The sequence below is a fragment of the Heptranchias perlo genome, chromosome 3, assembly GCF_035084215.1.
Source record: "Heptranchias perlo isolate sHepPer1 chromosome 3, sHepPer1.hap1, whole genome shotgun sequence".
NCBI lineage: Eukaryota > Metazoa > Chordata > Chondrichthyes > Hexanchiformes > Hexanchidae > Heptranchias > Heptranchias perlo.
The window spans coordinates 126556265-126583423 of NC_090327.1; the positions used below are offsets into that span (position 1 = coordinate 126556265).

Consider the following 27159-nt stretch of genomic DNA (forward strand, 5'->3'; position numbering starts at 1 on the left):
GAAATATCTGAAAGGATATGGGGAAAGAGCAGGTGAGTGTTACTAATTAAATAGCTCTTTCAAAGAACCGGCACAAACATGATGGGCTGAAAGGCCTCCTTCTGTGCTGCATGATCCCATGATCTCAAATCACTCGTCATAACTATAGTTCCCTATTCCTGGCACTAGCCTGGTAAATCTACACTGCATGATGTCTGTGACAGTGTTCTTTCTATAAGGGGGGCGGGGGGGAACTGCGCACAGGACTCTAACTGTGGCCTAACCAATGTTTTGTACAAATTTTTCATTATTTCTTTACTCTTGTTTTCTATGCCCCTACTTATGAAACCCAAAATACTGTTGGTCTTTTTTTTAATGGCTTTATCTATTGCATTTGCACTTCCAGAGAATTCTGTATTTGAACTCCGTGGACTCTGTTCCTCCACACCTACAACATCTTTCCATTGATATTCCCATTCCTTGTTTTTCCTCCCAAAATCTATTACCTAATACTTACCCGCTTTGAGTTGCATCTGCCATCTATTTGCCCATTCGCTAATCTATCTGTGTCATCCTGAAGTCTATTGTCGTCCTCCTCACTCTTAGCCAAACCCCCTACTTTTCTGTTGTTAGCAAATTTCAAAATTCTGCCCCCTACGCCCTAGTCCAAACCATCTATATTTATAGAGAGCAAAAGTGAAACTAGCACTGATTCCTGGGGTACACATCTTCAAGCCCTTTTCCTATCTGAGCAGCACCCATTTACCCTAACTCTTTGTTTCCTGTCCATCTATCCATGCTGCTTTATTCTTATACCATATGCCTGAATTTTCCTAACAAGCCTCTTGTGCCTTATTCAATGCCCTCTGAAGACCCATATACCCAAGTCCACTACATTTCCTTCATCTATCCAAATCGATCACCTCTTCAAATAACTCAATTAAATTTGTCAAACGCTGTTTGCCTTTTAAAAAAAACTATTGTAACTGCTCAATTTTAACTTGAATTATGGATCCTAAGAGTTTGCCCACCACCAACATTAGACTAACTGGTCTATAATTAGTTTATCCTTCCTTCCCCTCTTGAACAAAGCTGTCACATCAGTTACTCTCCAGTCCATGGCATAATTTGCATATTTAAGGGCAATTGAAAAATTGTGGCCAGAGCCTCTACCATCTTGCTTCTTTCAATAATCTAGGGTGCATGACAACAGGACTTGCCTACCTTGAATTCGGCTATTTTTTTTAGAACTAATTCATTTTCTACGGTTCTCTCTAACAATTGTTCCATATCCTTATCTACTACACCACATTCTCATTTTCATCATCATTTGTAATGCTTTTGCCTGTGCCTACATTGGGCCATTAAACATCTTCCACCTTGCTGTGGAGACTTAACAATGCTGGACACCTGCTTTTATACAGGAGAATTCGGAATTGGCCAGGAAACAAGTGTCCAATTCACAAAATTGGATGTCTGACATCAAGACATTATTACATGTAATTTTAATTTGCCTGCCCAAATTTGCTTCCTCCTGCCAACAAACTTTCAAATGCAATTTTGGGAACGGAGAATTGGCACAATGTCACCGTGCTCCATTTTGTGCTTCAGCCTACCCTAAAACTGGCTGAATTAGGGTGTAAAAATCTCATAAAATTCAGGCCTCATTGTCTGCACTCTCTTAACTGACTGCTGCACAAACAAAGCCAGGGTCCTCAATTCCATTGAATAGCAATTAACCTTTAAATTAATTTAAACAGTATTTACTAACTTCATTATACTATTGTACCATTGAAGGGACACAGGTTTACCTTAGTAGCATAATAATAGTTTGCATTATTATGGCATGATGCTCACATCTTTATAAAACGGCGTATTATCTAACTTAATGCGAATAATGTTAATATCGAATTTAGCCCCGGGAAGAAATTGGGATGGTGGCAGGTGAAGTCATCGTGCCACCCACCCCACGTCCTCTGGTTCGGCCCGCGCTATTCTGAGGGCCGGTTTTCATTTATCTACATTTGATTGGCATGCTGTGAGCACTCGACCAGCGCTCATGGGCAGCCCGCCGATTGGGAAGGGCGGCAAATCGGATGACTCCTCCACGGAGCTGAGCCAGAAATTTTGTATGCGGGCAATTGTGCTGCTCCTGGTCCCACGGAGTCCAGCACGTGAGTGCAAAAGACAAGGCTGAAGCGTTTGCAACCATCTTCAGCCAGAAGTGCCGAGTGGATAATCCATCTCAGCCTCCTCCCGATATCCCCACCATCACGGAAGCCAGTCTTCGGCCAATTCGATTCACTCCACGTGATATCAAGAAATGGCTGAGTGCACTGGATACAGCAAAGGCTATGGGCCCTGACAACATCCCAGCTGTAGTGCTGAAGACTTGTGCTCCAGAACTAGCTGCACCTCTAGCCAAGCTGTTCCAGTACAGCTACAACACTGGCATCCACCCGACAATGTGGAAAATTGCCCAGGTATGTCCTGTCCACAAAAAGCAGGACAAATCCAATCCGGCCAATTACCGCCCCATCAGTCTACTCTCAATCATCAGCAAAGTGATGGAAGGTGTCGTCGACAGTGCTATCAAGCGGCACTTACTCACCAATAACCTGCTCACCGATGCTCAGTTTGGGTTCCGCCAGGACCACTCGGCTCCAGACCTCATTACAGCGTTGGTCCAAACATGGACAAAAGAGCTGAATTCCAGAGGTGAGGTGAGAGTGACTGCCCTTGACATCAAGGCAGCATTTGACCGAGTGTGGCACCAAGGAGCCCAAGTAAAATTGAAGTCAATGGTAATCAGGGGGAAAACTCTCCAGTGGCTGGAGTCATACCTAGCACAAAGGAAGATGGTAGTGGTTGTTGGAGGCCAATCATCTCAGCCCCAGTGCATTGCTGCAGGAGTTCCTCAGGGCAGTCTCCTAGGCCCAACCATCTTCAGCTGCTTCATCAATGACCTTCCCTCCATCATAAGGTCAGAAATGGGGATGTTCGCTGATGACTGCACAGTGTTCAGTTCCATTCGCAACCCCTCAGATAATGAAGCAGTCCGAGCCTGCATGCAGCAAGACCTGGACAACATCCAGGCTTGGGCTGATAAGTGGCAAGTAACATTCGCGCCAGATAAGTGCCAGGCAATGACCATCTCCAACAAGAGAGAGTCTAACCACCTGCCCTTGACATTCAACGGCATTACCATCGCCGAATCCCCCACCATCAACATCCTGGGGGTCACCATTGACCAGAAACTTAACTGGACCAGCCATATAAATACTGTGGCTACGAGAGCAGGTCAGAGGCTGGGTATTCTGCGGCGAGTGACTCACCTCCTGACTCCCCAAAGCCTTTCCACCATCTACAAGGCACAAGTCAGGAGTGTGATGGAATACTCTCCACTTGCCTGGATGAGTGCAGCTCCAACAACACTCAAGAAGCTCGACACCATCCAAGATAAAGCAGCCCGCTTGATTGGCACCCCATCCACCACCCTAAACATTCACTCCCTTCACCACCGGTGCACTGTGGCTGCAGTGTGCACCATCCACAGGATGCACTGCAGCAACTCGCCAAGGCTTCTTCGACAGCACCTCCCAAACCCGCGACCTCTACCACCTAGAAGGACAAGGGCAGCAGGCGCATGGGAACAACACCACCTGCACGTTCCCCTCCAAGTCACACACCATCCCGACTTGGAAATATATCGCCGTTCCTTCATTGTCGCTGGGTCAAAATCCTGGAACTCCCTTCCTAACAGCACTGTGGGAGAACCGTCACCACACGGACTGCAGCGGTTCAAGAAGGCGGCTCACCACCACCTTCTCGAGGGCAATTAGGGATGGGCAATAAATGCCGGCCTTGCCAGCGACACCCACATCCCGTGAACGAATAAAAAAAAAACCTTTTTTTTAAAAACCGGAAACCTACGTTTAAGGACCGCTGGTTAGGCCGCTCAGCGATGGGTACCAATGAGCCAAGCAAGCACGCGCATACTCTGCCCATTGGTACTTCAAAATTGCCTAACTTTGTCATAGGGCCCCGATTACCATATTAGAATTAGGCTGCTACCTGAAATAGGCAGGCATCTGGGCTGTCCGTGCAGAGGCTCCTGGTAACATTACGGGCAGGAACAACAATAACTTGCATTTATGTAATGCCTTTAAAGTTTACACATTTTTCTGGGGTTTCCACCAAACTCCAGTTGCACACCCCCCACAGAAATTTCAGGCATTTTTTTTTTCTCTCTCTCCCTGTCTGACAGCTGTTAGCAATTAGAATGTATGCATTTTCTAACTGTCAACATAGTAGGTGATAATCAGGTGAGATAATTAGAGGCTGTTTGCTTCAAAGTTCAACTAATTTTTTTGAAAAATAAAACAAATACAATTAGGAAAGACAGTCTCTGACCTAAAGGTACTTCTGAAATTTAAAGAACAAAAACAAAAGCGGTCTTTAATTAGCAGTCTCTCTCTCTCTCTCTCTCTCACTCACACTCTCTCTCACACACTTTTTTAAAACAAGCTCAAGTTAAATTTGTCCTCCAGCTTCTTTCAAATAATTAGAAAAACTTCTAAGCAGAAACTATTAGAACATGAAGAATAATATTCCATCAGAGCATTTGAATGAATGGAATCCTAGGAAATTCAGTACACTCAGACTGCACAATCCAAATTCTGCTCTGAGTCACAGCTGTGATTAAAAAAAATATCAAGTCCAAGCCCTGACTTTTAGGAGAGGCTGAAGCCTTTAAGTAAAAACTTTAATGAAAGCATTTACAGACACAAAGCCAATTCAATTGATAAGTTTAATCAGTTATTGTGAAATATATAGTTTCTTAAAATTATTTTTTGTTTCATTTTAACCCTTATTTTGGACATTAGATATTTCAATTCCTGAGAAAACGGCGACAATGAAAAAATTGTCAGAAACATTTTGAAGGAATTGTGGGAACCTGTGGCCAAATTTTGCAAACATAGTGATGAATTTACATGAGCAAAACCCTTTATAAATGTAAACATAGGAATTCACAATGAGCAAATAGTTGACATCATAATTGTGTCAAAAACATGACTACAGGAAGTGCATGCAGACATAAAATTTTAAATAAAAACAGAAAATGCTGGAAAACACTCAGCAGGTCAGGCAGCATCTGTGGAGAGAGAATCAAGAGTTAACGTTTCAGGTCGCTGACCTATCATCAGAACTGATGCATCCGCAGTATTTTGCTTCAGATTTTAAATAGATGTATTAGTAGATCTCCCGTAATTTAGTCTTGGGATTCACATGGCAATTAATTGGACCTTGCGCACACAACTTACGACATCATCAGAACCCCCAAGATCGACCTTAAATCCTTGGCTTGCTCTTAAGACCCTGCAGATCCTCCGCTTGGTGAGGGTCAGGGGCAGGCCACAGTTCTGTGTTTATTGGGCACCCAACTAACGTTGGTTCCTGAATATTAGGCAGGAGGCTAGAAATGCCTTCTCCTGCCTGATTTGCATTTCTAGTTGGTCTGTCCGTACAGCAGGTGCAGGGCAAACTCCACTTCCCGTGAAAGGCCCGGGAGTACGGGAACAATGTAAAAGAGATGGAGACCTAGCAGTCATAGCCTCTGTCTCTTTTTTGCTCACATTTGTGCCTGGGTCTCTGGGTATCCCCCTGGGGCAAGAGTCAGGAAAGTCAATCCTAATATTTCGTGACTGGAAATGGGGGTTGGGGGGGTGGGTGCAGGTGACTAGGTCGTAGGATATCGCTCACACCAGTCTTATATTGGCCACTGAGAGGTGTATATGACAAATGCAATTTGACTGCACCTCTGATCTTTACCACCCATCCTTTCTCTTCATTTAGAACATTCCTAGACACACTGGCTAGGATTTGGAACTTACCATGTGGTGTACTTTTCTGTGGTAAGAGGCCAGCCATAAAATATTGGATTTTATTTATAAATTGCATTTAGTGCGAATGCACTACTTGCTATATTGCAAATGCACTATTTGCTATATTGTATCGTGTTGCACCATATTGGTAAGCAGCACTATATTCTAATCAAATTACGATATGGCTGTCAGATCCCACTTTCATTTTCATCAATAAGTACAAATGATTGCCACCCGCTCTCTTTTTGCCACATTTTGGGGAGGGTCGAGTTCTGCTAGATTTTTTTTTCAGGACTCTTGTCTTATTTATCTAACCATACTGCACCCAGTGGGAGTGGGATTGGGCACCAGATCAGTAGTTATTATTCCAAGATGTTTTCTTTTAAATAGTAAACAATTTTACAACACCAAGTTATAGTCCAGCAATTTTATTTTAAATTCACAAGCTTTCGGAGGCTACCTCCTTCCTCAGGTGAACGATGTGGAAAGAGGTAGGAGGTAGCCTCCGAAAGCTTGTGAATTTAAAATAAAATTGCTGGACTATAACTTGGTGTTGTAAAATTGTTTACAATTGTCAACCCCAGTCCATCACCGGCATCTCCACATCTTTTAAATAGTGCATTATTTTGTCTGGAAATTTCCACAACTCACTGACTGAAAATACATATTTTACAAGAATTCTGTGCTGGACACATTTACAGAAAAGAGAATCCACAAGTGCACTTGGAGAGATGCAATGTTTGAAAATTCGCCTCTTTGATTTGGCCCAAGTTTCAAACAGGGGCGTATTCAATATTTGCCACTGAAACACTATTGAACTACAGATGGACAGCAATAGTTTGGCTAATTCAAAAGTAGGAGACCTTGTGGTACTTTGTATAGGTCCTTTTAGGAGCAGTATGATTTGTGCTTTTAGATAAGGTTCTTGTGCTCAATTTCTGCAGTGCTGGTAGATACCAGACTCATCGTCAACCAGGTTGCTGCATTTTAATTCCTTGTAAAATATATAGGTGATGTTTTCCCTTGGTTGAATCACTTGAAATCCAAAAAAGCACTAAGAGAATTCCTCATGTAATCTGCTCTATTGATTCATTCCTCTTAAATTTGTTTTAGGTGCCAATGCTGGATTTAAGCTGCCACACAAAAGTGTTTTTCTTATTTTGTGACAGTCGATAATTTGAACCTATTTTTGTTCAGAAAATGGATAAATATTCCTGTTCCCACAGAATAAGATATTATAAAAGAAAAGGCTGTTTTGAATAGAGTCTGTTGAATTAGAACAAATGGTTCTTTGTAATTGATTCCAAATTTTAAAAATAGTAAAATAACGGCATGAATCACAGGAAACCAGAATTTCCTAATGATTGCAAAGAATTTGCAGTTTCTGGTAGGCTGTTGAAAATTAGAGTTCATAAACTGTTTGGATTTGAAATAAGGACTACAATAATGCTGAAAATAACTGAGATTAGCTAGTCAGAGGCCTAAATTTTAACTTGGAGCCGAGAAGAGTGCGGAGATCAAGTTTATCGGACGCGAAATGCAGAGGTGAAGTTGGCGGGTTGGAATCTGCGATCGCAACTCAATTGAAGGATAAAAATTTTAATTCCGCGTTTTGCGCCTGGCAGCCAGATTGACAGGCTGGTCGGGTGGGAAATCAGCCAGGGAGAAATCAGAGTCTTATATGGCGGAGGCCGGGGAGAGGTTGGGATCTTTGTGGATTGGATGGAGGGGGATGAGAAGTCGGCCATCAGGGGAGGTGACAAATCGGCCATCGGAGGGGGGTTCTAGGACATCGGTTTGGTTGTGGCGGGGGGGTCTTGGACGATCGCGGGAGTCCGATCAAGGCAGGTAAGCTTGTTGGGCCTAGAGGAAACACTCCTGCTCCTCCTGGCCCACAAGTAGTGCAATAAAGGCACTTACCTCATGATCTGACACTTCTCGCCACCTTTTCACTGGCGAGGTTCACGAGTCCCGGGAAACCCGCGCTGGAGGTGTTAAATTTAAAGTTAAGTCAAATTCAATTTAAAAAGACCTACTTAACGTCTCACAAGGACGTTAATTGATGCTATAAATACCCATCCGCCTGAACTAATTAAGGTCCCGACAGCGGTGAGTAGGTTACTGGTTCACTCTGTCCTCGGCCTCCTACACTGTTCCAATGAAGCTCGAGGAACAGTGCCTTATCTTTCGATTAGGCACTTTACAACCTTCTGGACTCAACACTGATTTTAATAACTTCAAATCATAACCACTGCTCCCATTTTTTCGGACAGCAGATGCTGGTAATGGTTCTAATGTTGCCTTTTACAGCTTCTCTAGACCCATCTTTTGTTTCTTTACTTGTCTCATTACCACCTTCCTTGCCTTGCACCATCATCCCTTTTGTTATTTAATCACTCCTGCCCTCCACCCTTTCACAGACCTTCCCTTTCGTTTTGTTCTTTCCTCCCCTCCCCTCCCCTCCCCCCGCCCCCATTTCCCTGGCTCTGTACTTGCTTAAAAACCATTTAATCTTCAACTTCTTCCAGTTCTGATGAAAGGTTATCAACCTGAGATGTTAACTTTGTTTCTTTCTCCACAGATGCTGGCTGACTTGCTGAGTAATTCCAGCATTTTCTGTTTTTATCCAAAAAAAAAGTTGGGTATCTCTTCCTCTCACTGGGAGTGCAATTGGTCTTGAGTGGTAATGCAAAACAGGCGATAGCGAATCGGCAGCCCGTTTTACACCCCGGCCAATTGTCTTTTCCATTGACTTCCAATGAAATATCACTGACCATATCTTTCCATTCTGATAAACTTGCTTTTACCTCTCTCCATTGCTTTCTTCCCTCCATCCATGTTGTCTCCTAAATTCTTGTGCCATCATCTTTGCCATAACTATCTTTCTTGGTACCTTATCAAATGCATTTTGAAAATCGATATGAACCACACATGATTCATCTCCCTTATCTATTCCTTCAAAGAAATCTATGAAGTTGGTTAAGCATGAACTGTAGTTTAGAAGGCTGCGCTGATAGGCTTTGACTACTTTTTGTTTTTCTAAGTCATTAGCAATTTCATCTCATATTAATAGATTTTCATTGTTTACTAAGAACTAAAGTAAGACTAACTGGCCGATAATTACCAGGCTTATTTCTGGCTCCTTTTTTTGAAGAGGGATGTGTCACCTTTGCCACCCTCTGGACTGACCTATAATTTATAGAATTCTTTGAAGGAATAGATAAGGAAGATGCAGTATATGTGATTCATATCCTGGGATGAGACGGTTGTTCTATGAGGAGAGATTGAGTAGAATGGGCCTATACTCTCTGGAGTTTAGAAGAATGAGAGGTGCTCTCATTGAAACATATAAGGTTCTGAGGGGGCTTGACAAGTTAGAGGCTGAGAGGTTGTTTCCCCTGGCTGGAGAGTCTAGAACTAGGGCTGATAGTCTCAGGATAAGGGGTTGGACATTTGGGACTGAGATGAGGAGTAATTTCTTCACTCAGAGGGTTGTGAATATTTGGAATTCTCTACCCCAGAGGGCTGTGGATGATGAGTCATTGAGTATATTCAAGGCTGAGATCGATAAATTTTTGGACTCTAAATGAATCAAGGGATCATGGGGATCGGGCGGGAAAGTGGAGTTGAGGTCGAAGATCAGCCATGATCTTATTGAATGGCAGAGCAGGCTTGAGGGGCTGTGTGGCCTACTCTTGCTCCTATTTCTTAGGTTCTTATAATTTCCTGGCTTATTGGCCACTTCTATCCTTTATAAAATGCAACATATCAAAGCATCAGTTCATTTTCAACGTTGCCACGGAATTTGGTTACATGATGCAGATTAATTGTAACCAGAAGCCTTTATCAGAACCTGTGGGAATGGGAGGGTACATGATGTATGAAGAATGCTTCCATTCAAAGAAGGCCATACCATGTAGTGAATCCATCACCCTCATTTGCATTCTCATCACACTGCAGAAGGATAACATCTCATGCCCTAAATGGAATTCAGTGGGAAATTGGGCTGAGTCTTAGAATTACCTGATCAGGAAGCAGACAAAATAAGGTAGATCCCTAATGACTGCATGCTGAAATGAAGGCCACAAGTAACACAGTTTTCCAAGAAATTAATCTTAAATCGTAGGAACTCATAGGTACAAATAGGTGCATATTAATTTTTATAAAATTAAGTTCAGCTTCCAAGTCAAAACTAATGGATGTCGGCCTGGGCATAATTTTCAGATAGCTTTTATGGAATTAAATACCAATGAATGATCCCTTAATGAACTAGAAAATAATGGCTCAGAAAAAGCTGAACAGGCAACATCATGAACTCTGATAGAATTGGGCTTCACACCAACCTCAAACAAATATTCTAAGTAACATACAGTTAACATCCCAAGGTAGATCTAACAAGCTCCCAGTGTGGAGCCTCATGTGCTAGGAGTACATATCAGGAATTTTGGCACAAAGGTCAGCAGATCCTGCACAATTTTCCATCCGTAAAAGAGTGCAGCAGCTTGAAAATGAGGAATTCCCCAGATGACGCAAGAAAAGTTAGGAGGGGGGGTTAGGGAGGTCCTGTGTTAAGAGAACTTCGAGTTGATGGAAGTGGCTGTTGGTGTTGGCATGAGGACATAGCTTCGAGCCACACAAAAAGTCACGTTCAATTTGGAGAGTATAGTAGCCGCAAAGCTCAACATGGCAGTGTCGTCTTCATTCTACAAATGGAAACTTGAAACTTTCGGCTTCATTGGAGTTAAACATAGAGGAGATACAAAGGGAACTGGTACTGAGATAAACTTGGGCTGGGATTTAAAATTATTGCAGTATTCATAGAATTACATACAAGAACTTTACAGGACAGAAACCAGGCCATTTGGCCCAACAGATCGATGCCGTTGTTTATTCTCCACACAAGCCTCCTCCCACCTTACTTCATCTCACCCTATCAACATATCCTTCTATTCCTGTCTCCCTCATGTACTTATCTAATTTCTCCCTGAATGCGTCTAAGCTGTTCACCTCAACCATTCCATGTGGTAGCAAGGTGTTGATATGAGCTGAAGTATATGTAGTACTGAATAGTAGTGACAGTTTATCTGGATCAGATTTTTGTATAGAAACTGAACCGGAAGAAACAACTGTGCTGCTTAGTATTAATAATTTTGATGAGGAGACAGCCACTGAATTAAATTCAGAGGCTGATGGAGTTAATTTATTCACTTCATTTTATCCGACTGAGAGCTTTTTCATTGTGTTTAGTCTCGTTGTGGTTTCTTTGAAGGTTGAAGTTGGAGAGCCGCGTCCTTATGAGTATGGCATGAAAATCGTTAACATTGTGATCCAGAGGCAGGCTTTTGTTAATTGATCATTGGAAATGGGCTTTGGCATTCCTTACAATGCTTAAACCTTTTAGTTTTACTAAGCAGCACAGTTGTTTCTTCTGGTTCAGTTTCTATACAAAAATCTGATCCAGATAAACTGTCACTACTATTCAGCACTACAAATACTTGACAAAGCCATTGTGACATTTGTACTGATTGTAGCTTCATGCTCAGTTATTACATTCTTCTTTCTGGTCCAAAAAAAGGTGGTCTGATAAAAAACATACGTGGGGGGAAACTCCTCTACTTATAGGCAGGTGTAGAATGTAAGGCAAGTTAAATGATATCAGGTAGTGAAGGACACAATATTGAGAAAAATATACTGGCCGACTTTTATAAGAGGTCATGAACAGCCTCGATGCTTAGCAATCATAAGGTTTATGATATCACATGCTGCAAGTTGAGTAGGTGACTCCCCAGGGCCAGTAGGACAAGTGACAAGATTCCTGTAGTGTACGGAGAACATGAAACAAAAAGGAATATATGTTATAAAGATGATTTTTATATGGGCTGACTATTGGTGAAGAAGCCATAAGTGATCCATGCAACATCAGAGACTGTGGTATTTTAGAGTGGTTTATGAAGAGAGGTTGGTTTACTTCAATACACATCTGGGTTTAAAAAGTCATGGACTCTGTTTGCATTGACAAGTTGGTAGCAGTGTCCATTCCAGTGTCATCTTGGGGGTATAATCTCATTCACCCCGCCCACAAAAATACTTCAGGCATATGGCTTATGGATTTCAATAATTAGTATCAGTGCAGTATAAACGCAAGTTGGCTCTGACACCAGAGGGAGCCTTTGATCTTGCTTGATGAGATGGGAGTAGTACATACTAGGACGTTATTGTTTTTGTAAATAATGCAAAAGATTGACCTCAGAAGAGTCACTAATAGACATATAAGCACAACAGTCTTTTCTAAATAAAATACAAGTCAAAAAGATGACAGTAAGTTTTCTTCAGTATTTTATGGGTGCATATTATGAAATAAAGCCGCTTTAAATTGATCAGCAGCCACTAAGACTGAAATTCATGGTGTCAGGATCCATTTAAATGGTCATAAATTGTCTGCACACTTGAAAACCTGAGCTATTTCAGCTGCAAACCAAAGAGAAGCTATAGTGATATTAATAATCAGGACTGATGGCATTTTAATGTACTTCTGGATTGCATTAGGATATATATTACTTGCATTACTCAAAACAAAATGTTGGGACCTGATTGTTCAGTCACATTCTCTGTATGCAGCCCTGACTGTTCACATTGTGAATCATATTATTATAGACATTAGGTCTAAGCATCTGCTTCTTCAAGAACAAAACTAATAACATTTATTATCACATGCCACTGCTATGGCGTCAATTCAATAAACAAAAACAGTAAATAATGGGGAACCAAGGGTCTAATGAGAGTGAGAAACTTAAAGTAGTTAATATTAGTAAAGAAAAAGTACTGGAGAAATTAATGGGACTCAAAGCTGACAATTCCCCTGCACCAGATGGCCTACATCCTAGGGTTCTAAAAGAAGTGGCTGCAGAGATAGTGGATGCATTGGTTGTGATCTTCCAAAATTCCCTAGATTCTGGAATGTCCTAGTGGATTGGAAGGTAGCAAATATAACCCCGCTGTTCAAGAAAGGAGGGGGAGAGAAAACAGGGAACTACAGGCCAGTTAGCCTGACATCAGTAGTCAGGAAAATGCTGGAATCTATTATTAAGGACATGGTAATGGGCACTTAGGAAATCATAATATGAGTAGGCAGAGTCAGCACGGTTTTATGAAAGGGAAATCGTGTTTGACAAATCTACTGGAGTTTTTTGAGGAAGTAACTAATAAGGTAGATAAAGGATGCAGTATATTTGGATTTTCAAAAGACATTCAATAAGGTGCCACACAAAAGGTTGTTACACAAGATTAGGGCTCGTGGGGTTGGGGGTAATATATTAGCATTGATAGAGGATTAGTTAACGGACAGAAAACAGAGAGTAGGAATAAACGGGTCATTCCCAGGTTGGCAGGCTGTAACTAGTGGAGTGCTGCAAGGATCAGTGTTTGGGCCTCAGCTATTTACAGTCTACATTAATGACTTGGATGAAGGGACCGAGTGTAATGTATCCAAGTTTGCTGACGATACAAAGCTAGGTGAGAAAGTAAACTGTGAGGAGGACACGAAGAGTCTGCAAAGGGATTTAGACAGGTTAAGTGAGTGGGCAAGAAGGTGGCAGATGGAATATAATGTGGGGAAATGTGAGGTTATTCATTTTGGAGGGAAGAATAGAAAAAAGGAATCTTTTTTAAATGGTGAGAAACGATTAAATGTTGGTGTTCAGAGGGATTTGGGTGTCCTGGTTCAAGAAGCACAAAGTTAACATGCAGATAGAGCAATCAATTAAGAAGGCAAATGGTATGTTGGCTTTAATGCAAGGGGGTTGGAGTACAAGAGTAAGGAAGTCTTGCTGCAATTGTACAGGGCTTTGGTGAGACCACACCTGGAGTACTGTGTACAGTTTTAGTCTTCTTGCCTAAGGAAGGATATACTTGCCTTAGAGGCAGTGTATCGAAGGTTCACTAGATTGATTCCTGGGATGAGAGGGTTGTCCTATGAGGAGAAATTGAGTAGAATGGGCCTATATTTTCTAGAGTTTAGAAGAATGAGAGGTGATCTCATTGAAACATATAAGATCCTGAGGGGGCTTGACAGGGTAGATGCTGAGAGGTTGTTCCCCCTGGCTGGAGAGTCTAGAACTAGAGGGCATAGTCTGAAGAAAAGGGGTTGGCCATTTAGGACTGAGATGAGGAGTAATTTCTTCACTCAGAGGGTTATAAATCTTTGGAATCCTCTGCCCCAGAGGGCTGTGGATGCTCAGTCGTTGAGTATGTTCAAGGCTGAGATAGATAGATTTTTGGATTCTGAGAATCAAAGGATATGGGGGTCGGGCGGGAAAGTAGAGTTGAGGTCGAAGATCAGCCATGATCTGATTGAATGGCAGAGCAGGCTCGAGGGGCCATATGGCCTACTCCTGCTCCAATTTCTTATGTTCTTACAACATTTTTAAAAATTAAAGTGGCTGTGCATCCTTTTCAGTAAGCTTATTGGAAGGTGAAGGTAATAAGAGACAGACTGTTGCTTCGGACAGCATAACAAATTTTTTAATAAAATAATTGAATAAGTTTCCTAATGTATTTTAACTTGGAGCACCAATACTAGCACATGTTGAACACACCAGATGCCATATTTTGTGTCAATAAAAAGCTCTTCAAAGTGTCACACTTTGTTTTTAAAAAGAAAGCGGGCCATTTATTGTTAGGTCTTTTTGACCTGGAGCAGAAATTTACAAGCACCTACAACTCTCTTCTAACTGACCTCAGCAGTTAACAAGCAACTACAATTTCTTACACTTGCCTATGTAGATCACATCCCTACAGGGAATGCTTGAGCAATGGGCTTAAAGGAACAGGTCCGATTAAACAAAGCTCTATTTAGCAGCTAAATGTCGCAACTGAATTCCAGACCATCCGGAAGCAATGGCATGGGAGATCCAATGGTACTGCAAATATTTCTGTAATTCAGTGCAGGTTTAATTTTATCTGCTGATTTTTGATTTTCAATTTATTGGGAACATAATTTTTGCCTTTAAAAGATGTGTTGTTTGGTAATTAATGAAGAAAAATATTGGATGAAATAATGAGTGCTAGTTGAAAAAAATATTTGCAAAAGATTTCAGCCATGGCTTAGTCGTAACACTCTTGCCTTTTTTTCAGAAGGTCATGGGTTCAAACCCCACTCCAGAGACTTGACCAAATAATCTAGGCTGGCACTTCCGTGCAGTACTGAGGGAGTATTGCACTGTCTGAGGTGCCGTCTTTTGGATGAGATGTTAAACTGAGGCCCCGTCTGCTCTCTTGGGTGGATGTAATAGATCCCACAGCACTATTTGAAGTGGAGCAGGGGAGTTCTCCTGGTGTCCTGGCCAACATTTAACCCTCAACCAACACCTAAAACAGATGATCTGGTCATTTATTTCACTGCTGTTTGTGGGAGCTTGCTATGTGCAATTTTGCTGCAGTGTTTCCTGCATTACATGGGTGACCACACTTCAAAAGTACTTCATTGGCTACAAAGCACTTTGGGACATACTGAGGTCATTAAAGGCACTATGTAAATACAAGTCTTTATTTCAAAACCCACCTTGTGCTGCACAGCGACAAAGATCAAGTAAAATTACTGTACAACTTTGACCTTCCGAAAGCTTTCATTCGTACTGATCTCATGACTGGTTGGCAGGCATTTCATCTATGGAGAATATAAACAGCTTCAGCAGCTTCAGATTTCTAAGCACACAGCAAAGTTTGATCTGTATTTAGAATCTGTCACTATAACTAAACTTTAAAGTTCGAAAGCAATTTAGTTCATAATTATGTGAAGTTATAGTATTGCTCCTAGACCATTAGTGTTTATTTTGTCTAAGGCGTAGTTCTGTTCAACTGTCAATGCCTGTCTTGTTAACTTCAGTTGAATATTTTGGACTACTTGGTATAAAGTCAAGCTATTTTTCATTCTATATAGTTTCACTTGCAGACTATTAAGATGCTATGAAAAGTTCAAATAAGTCACATTAAACAGCTACTAAGAGACATATCTAAAAAATAAGTAGTGTCACAATGCGTGTAGCCCATGATTCTGCACATTACCTAGTTTTCCACTGTTTTTCACACAGCTTTGGTCATTTTCTGCACTGCATTTGCGGAAATAAATCAAGTTTGTGAACAATGAAATGATTAAAGTACTAACAACTCTCCCCTGACATTGTTTATGATATGTCAGAGTATACATCGTTTTATGATAACGGTAGTGTTACACCAATAAACACAGTGTATTGGTATGTAATACAGTTGATCTGTGGCTTTGCTCATTAACAAAAATTTGAGAAAATATTAACTCTCTCTTCCTGTCCTGTCGCTACCGGATCTCCCACTATCCAATTCTTTTTGCAGCTCCCTTTATTTTTGTCTTCTCTTCCCCTCCCTCTTAGACGTTCTTTCATTGTTGTCTGGGTTTGCCTCTGACTCTCTCGTTCTCGTTCTCCCTTTGTGTAAGCCTCTGTTCCATCTCTTGTAAGCATTACACCTGGTTTCTGTCCCTCTTTAACTCTCTCATTCTGTGTGTTTTTTTCTTTCTGTATGTTTGGTACTCTGTACATCTCTCGTCTGCATTCTCCACCTCTCTCCCTCTCTCTCTCTCTCTCTCTCTCTCCCCTCCATGTTTCATGCTCTCTTTTTCATCTCAACCATCAGAGAAACCAGGAGCCAGAGTTTAGACTCCTAACCTGTAATAGTTATAAAAATGATCATGTCTCTGTATAGGAGTGGACGGCTTGGTGTGTGTCATCTTGTTGGAGTTACCTGGAGATGCTGAGGGCCAGGACTTGGGTGGAGAAAAAGCAGGAAGCTAAAACCTAGCACTGGGATAAAGAGGGAACAGGAGTAGAGCTGAGAATGTAGCTATGGCTATGTTATTAATCAACACTAATGATATTATGTGCTATTTGTATTTATCTAATATTATTATTGGGCTTTTTTTGGAAGTATTTATTATATAGTATTAGTGAGTCTCCTGTGATGCTGCACACGGGAATCAAGAGGTTAAAATCATCTCCCCTTAATACACCTCCACGATGTGATGACATCATTCCTTAAATCAGCAGAGAATTCAGTCAGGACAGAAATAATAAATTATATTTATCAAGAGACATCTCGCCAAAAGAATTAACTCTAGATTTAAAGTGATTTGGGGTGGGGTTAATCATTATTTGCAGCAGCTCTGACACAAGTTTTTATTTAATTCTATTATTATTGGGGGGGAGCATAAGGGATTGGAATCCATCGTGCAACAGCCTCATGAGGCTGGGCCAAAATTATTCAGCTGTTTTTATAAAATCAAGATCGGTGCTCAGCAAAAAGAGTTAACTCAATGAATTTGAAGTAAAAGTGTGTGGGGGGATGTTTAATAATGATTTGAAGGATCTGTGCCGCAAACTTTTGTTTATTTCTGTTATTTAAACGGATGTTGAACAAGTTGGCTGCCCTACTGCAGCAGCCTGACACTGCTAGGCCAAAATTATTTAATGATGATCATAAAATGAAGACGAAGGGATTGACTCAACATATTTGCAGTAATAGTGGCGGAGTTTAATTGTAATTTGCAGCAGCTCGTGCACAGACTTTTATTTATTTTTAATTCCTGGTCAGGTGCCATTGGGAATTAGGTCTAGGGCCTCACTGTTTTCCTCCATATATTTTGAAGGATATCAATCAGCTAACAGAGTCACACCTCTGGACAGAAATATGGGCCTAGAAATACGTTTACGCCACACTTGTTTTACAGTTGTAAGACAGGCGCCTAAGCATCCAGTATGCTGGGCGGTCTGTGCACGCACATTCCACGTTGGGAGTGCGCTGCGAACCATTTTAGTAGAGGCTGAAATATAGGCGCCCCGGGCGTCAGGTTCTTAGTAAATGGAAATGGGGTGGGGCGGGGGTTGCCTTGACGCCTGTTTCTGGACTCCTTCCTGAAATTGGGCTGCTCTGAATGCAGCTGGCGCCAGGTCTGGTACGTTAAGGATAACCAGGTCTACATACAGCCTAACCAATGGTCCTTAAAGGGACTGCTGGAGCCCGCCACCAAAAAGGTACATTTTAAAAAGAAAATACTTGTTTGAATGTGGAGCCGAGAGGAGCAAGAGTGCCTCTCGCTCGCCTCCCCCAGCCTCTTGCTCGCCTCCCCTCTTTTGAAAAGTGTTTTGAGTGATTTGATTGGTTCAACTTCTTTCTTTTATTAATAAATTCTCTTAACTGGGCATTTAGGATTGGTTGTTTTCATAAGTCCGTGGTAGTTTCTCACTGGTAGTTTTCATGTCACTTTCCTGTCTTTTGGTTCGTATGTTCCCTACCTCTTCGGTTCTGAGTTCTAATTTGTCTGACTTTAAACCAATCTAACAAAGTATGACTCCAAAAGTGTGACATTACACGAAGCATGTGCCCGCGTAACAGGAAGTTTGTGCAGATCCAAGACTTTTAATATATGACATAGATATTGTCGATGGGGTACAGATTTACCGGTATTTATTATTGCTGTAGATTACCTGCATTATGGGCAAAGTCTGTAACCTGGGATAGGTCTGTGTGGTAAGGGGGCTCGATTGTAGTACGGTCCTTGCTGAAATAAGTAAATACAAAGAGCTTGAGCATGTGAAAGGTTTCCTTCTGGTAATTGTTAACTTTGAAACAAACTGTGATAACTCTCCAGAGCGGTACAAAAAAGTGCTTTATTCAGTGCAGTCACACATTCCGTTCCAAACCATCTCCATTACAGTTCTACCCAGTGTCCCAAAAGATGCCCCCAAGCAAAATCCATATTAGTAGGCTAAACACTGCCTGCCAGTAGACTAAACACTGCCTGGTAATACAATTACCACAGTGCAGCAAGACAGGTTGCATGAACTCTTAGCTTTCTTTTTAAAAAATTTTTTTGCAGCAATAGAGGGAGTTTGCCTGGCATAAAATGGAAGTCTCCTAACCGTTCCTGGCTGCATACAGGTGGGGGTATGCGACATATTGGTAGTTAAGCCCACTTCAAGCATTGGGAACCTAGCAGAATATCAGCTCCAGGCCCCAGTTTAGTAATTTATTTTTAAATGTGTTTAGCATGTTGCAAATTTAGATTTACAGATATATCATCAGTTGCTCAAATGGCAACATGAAAGAAGTTTTTTTTAGTGTGACTTGCTGGCTTGTGAATAATAGGTTTGGAAGAAAAATCTCAGCAGTTTGACTGCTCCGCTTCATGCTGGTTACTCTTTCCTCATTTGCACTTTGTGTTACGCGTTGACTGAATGCAACTGCTTTTGATTCATTCACAACTGGGCAATCAACTATTTGATTGGTAACTTAAGATAATGGTTATTTGAGCTTTCCAAACTTGTGATGTTTCTGAGGTGTGATGCTTCAGTAGTGTGACAACTTTGAGATGCCACACTTTGTGGCGTGATATTTTTAAAAGTCACGACACTGTGGATGTGCGCTCGACGTAAGATTTATAATTACGCGGTAAATATTTGTCGTTAGCAGTCCTGGCGTGCACAGCTTTATGCACTGGAGACGCATAACGTGAATTCGCTCGTGTATCCAATTTGCGGGGTACTGATGCTCCGTCCATTGAAAGACGGATGGAAATTCGTGGATCCACGAATTGGACGCACGCCGGATTCCCAATTTGTGCTTCAGGTGTGTGAAGCGTGTTATATTTGAATAGCCTGGCGGTGAAGGATTGAATACTGGAACCAAGTCTTCTGTTCACAAGCTTTTATTTACTGAGGTGCACCCCTTAACTAAAGTTCCCCCCTTCCCAAGCTTGCTCTCTTATAAATGACCCTGAGAGTTCCCAATTGCTAAATGCACCTGAACACAATTAACTTCAATTGGTACAAATCACAAGACTATAATTAACAAAGCTCTCCGCAAGGACCCGTTAAAACGAACATTTATCCATTGTAAGTAGAAAGATTCTGCTCTGTAGTCAACAGTGTGCAACTAGAAGTACGTTAGTAAAATTCTAAAAGAAAAGGAGTTTCCAAAAGATGGTCCCAACATTTATTTTAGAATCCAGATATCAGACTTTGGAAAAGATTTGTGATGAAAAATTGCAAAGCAGGTTCTCCATTCGCACACTCAGAATTCTTTTTTTGTGTAGGTGATGCTAGCTAGGCTGCATTTATTGCTCATCCCTAGTTGCCTTGAGAAGATGGCAATCATGGGCCACCTTCTTGAACCACTGCCGTCCTTGTGGTGATATAGTTAGGCAGGGAATGCTAGGATTTTCACGCAGTGACTATGAAGGAATGGCAATATATGTCCATTGTAAACAATTTTACAACACCAAGTTATAGTCCAGCAATTTTATTTTAAATTCACAAGCTTTCGGAGATTTTCTCCTTCCTCAGGCAAATGTTTCAAGATTTCAAAATGTTTCAATATATGTCCAAATCAGGATAGTGTGTGATGTGGAGGTGTTGATGTTCCCAGCAGTAATAGAGGTCACAGACTGAGAGGTATGGCCAAAGGAAGCTTGGTGAAATGCTGCAGTGTATTCTACAGATAGTACATACTGTAGCCACAGTGAGTCAGTGGTAAAACAGGGTGCATATTGAGTCCATTAGGAGCACCGATCGAGCAGACTGCTTTGTCCTGGATGGTGTTGAGCTTCTTGATTGTTGGGGCTGCATCCATTCAGGTGAGTGGAAAGTATTCCATCACAGTCTTGACATGAGCCTTGTAGATGACAGAAAGGGTGTAAGGAGTCAGGAGGTGAGCCACTCTCTCAGATTCCCAGCCTCTGCCCTGTCCTTGTAACCATGGTGTTGTTTTGGCTGGTGCAGTCAAGGTCCTGATCAGTGGTGACATCCAATACATTGATGGTCAAGGATTCAGCAATGGTGATGACTTGCAGGTCAGGGGTGAGGTACTTGGGCTTTTTGTTGTTGTAGAAGGTAATTACCTGGCAGTTACGTGAAACAAACATTAGACATCACTTGTTAGCCCAAGCCTTGAATGATGTCCATATTCTGCTATAGCCCAGCATGGGCTGCTTCATTATCAATAGAGTAGCTGAGAATAAATCTGTCAGAACAGAGACTGAGAGAAACATTTTTTTGTTTCAGTGATAACACGACAACAGCATATCAATGTGGAGGGCAGAAGGGAAAATGTATCAATAAGCCTGTGGCATTATTTAATAAATCCATGAAATTCTTGATACCACTTTGTAGCAGTAAACAACAAGAACCCAAAATCGCATGAGTTCATTCTTCATTCCTGTTTTCCATCCAGTAATTTATTGAGGTTTATTTTCACTGTAAATTCAGGACAATCTGTAGATATCAAAGCACTGTTATGGGTTTTAACGCACCAGGGTTGCTTTTAGGCATAAAAGGAGTTGATTAGATTTGATAATACTGAAATCTAAATTACCACACACCTTTTGAGTTCATTGTTATCATTAAATTAGATGTTTGTGTAGTTAATGTTTACATTTTGATTAAGAATTGCTTATTTATCTTTGATATCTGTAATCCTCCTGATCTCGCGGCAGCTGCTGTGACAGGAAGTTCTGAAACTGAGCCTAATTGAACTTATCAAGGGTTTTTAAAGTGATTTGTAACCAATCACTACTCAATCATTTTGATCTCGTAACTGAACACAGCTGACAACTAGCAGTCACAGAGGAGCACAGGGCATCAGAACAGCTGTGAAGAAAAAATGGGGGCAGGTCAGAGGGACATTATAGGTTAAAGATAGGTCTGAATGATTACGTTCTAGATTCAGATTATAATAGTTAGTGTCTTGTCATTGACTCCTACCACCATGGTAGCAGTAATAATGTGATTAGTAGTCCTGCAATAATTTTAGATGATTGTTCAGTGACCTTTGCCAATTGTCTTATTGGATTTGTTTTAACATTTCTGTTTTTAATGTTAGAATTTAAAAATTCTCAATACAAATAATAAATGTTAACTTGTGGAGCCTTTGGACCTCAGGCCTCTGCTATAATGTGGGCCTTTAAAAATTTTGTTTATATAGTACATTTGTGGTGAGGGTGATTCCAAAAAAAATAGTATTTTCAATATTAGAAACAGCTGCGACTTTCTTGTGCACATGACTCATCCATTTTTTATTGGGTGGGAGACTGAGGCCACTGACATACAGAGACTTATTGAGAATCATGTTTATTTTGCAAAGTATCCTAGCCACAGACCCACACACACTTGAATATCTATCGTATGTTTTTTTTTCCAGTTCCTGTTATAAAAACAGAACCTACCGACGACTACGAGCCTGCCTTAGTCTATGGATCACTTAATCAAGGGTTGAGCCCCGTATCCCAGTCTTACTACTCTCAACAGGTCATGACACCCGAGATGACACCGGATCCTGGTTCCTGCCTTGTAAGTAGCTTTTCCTCTTGTCAGCAGAGGAACACTGGGTTATCGTCTTCCCCTACTTCAGGTCACAAGCAGCATGAAATTACACCTGTCACTTACACCAAATGCGTCAACAACACAGCCAGTGCTCAGCTCGGTCACCAGCAGTCTGGAGTAACAGTGCCCACTATTCAAGAAGTACATAGATCTGTTGTTGTGCATCCAAGTTCACCCACTCATTCAATACACGTTATGATGCAGCCCCAGATGAGTCAGCAGCTGAACAGTAGCTGTTCCCATGGTTTCCAGCAAACTCTGTATCCCAACACTCTTTCTCCTCAAGGCCCTTCCGCCTCCCCAGAGGCCACTTACGTGCAGCCCTTCAGCCCAATTAACTCAGCAGCCATGGGTCAACAGCAGCAAGCTCAGACACCTCCAAGGAATGGATCTCAGTCTAGTCAACCAATGATGCCACCAATGCACCAAGACGACAGTCAGGATTTGACTCCCTTGCAAGTTACAGTGAAGCAAGAGCCCCAAGAACTGGACCAATTGTATCTCGATGATGGTAGGTGCATTATTATCACAATTTTTTAAAATTAGAAATGAGGCTCAAATTTGAAAATTGCCATAACTCATTATATTTATTACATGAGCTAATAAATGACCTTGGTAACGGTTGCTCCTTGCATTTACATCAGTGGGTTATTTTGTCAAAATCTTTCTTTCGCTTTTGCATAGCAAGTGATTAAAATTAAAATCAAGTGTATCAACAGTAGTCTTGATAGTAAGAAAGGCAATTAGTAACAATAATATCTGTGGCCATGCTAAACCCTTCATTTCTTCACATTGCTATATTAAATATAATTCTTTAAGCAACTGTATAGTTATTTGTTGAAACCAATTGGTTGTGTGTTCCTCTTCGGTGGTCCTTGGTTACTGTGTGACTACCAAATCACATACTGAGCATTAGTTACAGACATTTGGATGCATTTACCTTCCAGCTTCAATCAGAGAGAGATAAGTAGGATACCATATCATATTTGATATGCGTTTCGCGTCGATCTTCTCTATCCATAGCTGTTTGACCTTGTACTGAAAATCTAATGATGCAGGGACTTAACTGTCCTAGTATATACTGGGGCTGATCGGTGGGCCCTCTGAGTGGTCTGGGCCATTTTGAAGATCAGGACTCATTTGATTCTGATTGCTGAACCGACTCTCACAGGAAGTTCACCAATGGGGTGGGCGGTGATCCGAGTCACTAGCCAAGACTTAAAGGGATGGGGAGTGAATCTGGTGGGGGAGGGGGGAGGGAGAGGGGATGGCACGAAAGGACCAGCAGCTGGCCAGAAGGTTTTTGTGCTCCTTCTGGCCTCCCAAAAATCGTTCTGAAAAATTACCTGTGCTGTTTCTGAAGCAACCTAAAGCAGTGCCTTGAAGGACAGTTAGTACCTGAAAATTGCATTGGGTTCCTATGCATGTCATAGAATCGGGCAGATCGGGAATGGGGCAGTAAGTTCAAAGTCGTGATTTTCGGAGCACAACCACCCCATTCCTGCCCAGTGGAGGCAGTGAAAATCAGCCCCACTGTATGCATCAATTTGTCTTTGGTTACTTGTCCTAATATCCCCTTATGTGGCTCTGTGTCAAGTTTTGTTTGATAACTTTCCTGTGAAGCGCCTTGAGACATTTTGCTACATTAACGGTGCTATATAAATGCAAGTTATTGTTTAAATTTCTAGCTTCATAGCTGATTGAATGTGTAGTATGATCTTTGGGTCCCGTAGAGCCACAGGTACATAGGACCAGTGTCAGCCACGTCCATTCTGTCCTGTTTTCAACTAGAAGTTGCACTTCTTCTCAGTTGATGTTAATTTCCAGAAGGTCCTCCTCTACAGTGCATTGTGAGATATTTGTTGGCCTCCCGTGCTTCCCATTTTTCCATTCGGCTCCCATTCCAGGGCTTGGTGTGGTATTCTGGAGTCTCGCATTCCGACTGTGGAACATTTACTTCACAAATGTACTTATTGGCAGCCGATTTGTTCTTTCCCTGATAATCCTGTTTCTCGCTTTATCTGTTCAACTTATCCTAAGTATCTAACAAAGACGCTTAGTGTTGAAAATGACATGTTCCTTCTTTGTAACCTATGTAACCAAGTGTCAGTGCCATATTGAGACATTACTATTGTCTATATATAGCCTACTCTTAATTTTGAGCGATAGTTTAGTATTGCTTAAAAACGCCAGCTGCTTTGTCAATTGATGGCTCTCTTCCAATCTTGTCACTGCTGATTATCTTGTACTCCAATGATGGGTGATGTGGCATACATTTTATAGTGTATCTCCTTTAAATTTGATGTTGACATTCTTGTCACCCATCCCAGGTGTCATTTTGTTTTTGCTTTCTTCTGAGAGATCCTTCATCTGACATGCAGTTTTGTTAACGATGTACGTTATTTGCATTTCCTGTTCCTGCAAAGTCAGTGACAAAATCTAGATCTTCAAGTGTTTGCTGTCTTCTCCTTTATTTGAGTTTACTGTTCTCTTTTTTTATTCATGAACATCACAGGACTAATTCTGTGATCCTGTGCTCCCAATAGGGGAGCTGTGCTTGTGGGAAATCACAGACACGCAGCCCATGATTTTTTTTTTGTCCACTCACTTTAATGGGTGCACATGCCTGAATTCTCCATACGTGCTCCAGGCGGGCAAGATTCCCTTCTGGGAAGCGCAAAGTCAGAAAATCCCCCTCTTGTTTATTCATAGTTTTCTCTATGATATTACTGAGTACAAAGATTTGATCATTACAGGATATTTTGGGGATGAAATTGGTCTTGGACGGTAACGCAAAGTGAGCGATAACAAATCGACGGCCCATTTAACACCCTGCCCGAATTTCGTTTCCATTGAAAATTGAGTGGAGTGTGAAGCGGGCTGTCAATTTGGTATCGCCCATTTCGTCCAAGACTAATTTCACCCCTCTTTTAAACTCAGCCTGTTGTTTACTCATTATTTTATCTGCAGCTTTACGAAACAGCAGCAGGATACTAAATACTTTTCCTGGGGCTGATAAATTCACCCTATGCCTGTTGTAACGATCTGATGGGTCTCCCTTTTTTTGGCATAGTTTTATTAGCCATCTAATCTCACAACTCTCTACAGCTTCTCCCCCAATTCCATACCTGCCCTCAACAAACACATCCTCTTCATGAGCCCCACCAAGTGTTCTCTTGACCACTTGTTGAGCCGGTGCTTGCTGATATTATCAACTGCTCCCTCTCCTCTGGTATTGTTCAATTCATTTCAGAACTTGTATAATCCCCTCACTCATTAAGAAGCAAACATTCGATCCATCTGCCCTCTCCAACTACCACCCAATTAACTCTGTTACCCACATCCTATCCCTCACAAGGTCCCATTCACCTATCACCACTGTCCTTGCCAACCTCCACTGGCTCTCAGTCCTCTGTGTATCAGATTCAAAATCCTCATCCTCGTTTACATATCCCACCACATCCTTGCTGCTGTGTACTTCTGTAACCTTCTCCAGCCCTATATTCCAACTTGTTCCCTGTGCTCTTTCAGCTGCACTCTGACAATGTGTGCGCCCCCCCTTCCACCTTCTCGACCATCAATGGCATAGCCTTCAGTCATCTTGCTCCCACACTGGCACAAACCTCTCCACTTTGTAACATTACTCCCACCTTCAAAAACATCTGTAATACTTACCTCTTCAACTGTGTTTTCAGCCTCCTGCCATAATTTCCCTCATACTCTGGTTCAGATATGACCCCCAACTGTGAAGCAAACTTGGGACATTTTGATATATTAAAGGCATTGTATAAATGTAGCTTCATGTTGAGAGCTTTCTTCTAGACCAGGTGATTTCTTCAGGTTTTGTCACTGTTCTCAGTTTTTCTTGCCATTCAGATTTGTTCAGAAATTGTTGAACATATTCGGTTCATTGTTTCATCTTGCCACCTTTTGTACTCAAAGACAACCCATTCTTGCCTTTTTACAAGGAATGATCTTTGTCCTTCTCCACTTGATAGAAGTATTGTTATCTTGTATGCAATCTTGGAGTCCCCTCTTTGTGCTACTTGCTTCACTTTTTTTCAGCTATCCAGTTTTATTTTGTAAATTCTTGTACTTTCTTTGACGTCCTTATTTCTACGTGCTTTATTTTATTTCCATTCTTCTCTGGATCCTGGCCTCTTTAGCTTCCATGTTTAGTTTGTTGCTTTCTTCTACCAGCTTCTAAGTGCTCCATTTTTCTTTTGACCCTGTTTTGTAACCAACAGTTTCCTCTGCTGTGTTACTTGTCTGTGTGACAAGTTTTCCCAAGCATCTTGACATTACTGAGTTCAACCAGTACTTGAAGGCAATTCTGTATTTCCACAGCAAAACTACCGCTCAGTTCTGGGTGACTAGCCAATTGTCAGTTGTTCCGTTCTTTCCATTTGCATGCACTGAGTTTTATTTTAGGTTTGCAGATTACAGTCTACTATTATTTCAGTGATTTTTTTTTCTAAGAGAAATAGAAAAATATTTTCAAGGAAAAATATTGAATTATTCAGTAATTCAAATAAAGCAATCTAACTAAAACAGCACAGGAGGCTCACATAGATTCAAATTAACAGATAATTCAAATCAAGCAATTTGAAACTGAGACAGAGATTGTACTAGATAATGGTCACCTCCTGTACCTGTATCTCTGTGCGATCTAACTTTATTAATTAATCGTGCCCATCTGGGATTTCTGTGCCAGTTTAAGGAAATCATCACGTGCATAAAGTGTACATCCTACCAGTAGGTTGCTAATTGCCCAGAACTGTGCTAAACGCTCCCCATTTTTAATCAATCTGCCTATCTAGTTGTCATTCATCTGTGACCAATATTACATATTCTAGAATATTATTTATGATACACTTTAGAAATTGAGGTAT

General features: G+C 41.3%; 1 protein-coding gene across 3 annotated transcripts in view; it reads left to right on the forward strand.

Moving 5' to 3' along the window:
- The window catches only part of nfatc1 (nuclear factor of activated T cells 1), a 226922-nt gene that overhangs the window by 111828 nt on the left and 87935 nt on the right, over nt 1–27159 (forward strand). For 2 of the 3 annotated variants that reach the window (XM_067981948.1, XM_067981950.1), the window contains exon 9: nt 22086–22778. In XM_067981948.1, the coding sequence (XP_067838049.1) occupies nt 22086–22778 (693 nt within the window). The remainder of the gene's footprint in view (nt 1–22085; nt 22779–27159) is intronic. The other variant, XM_067981949.1, reaches the window with a different exon arrangement.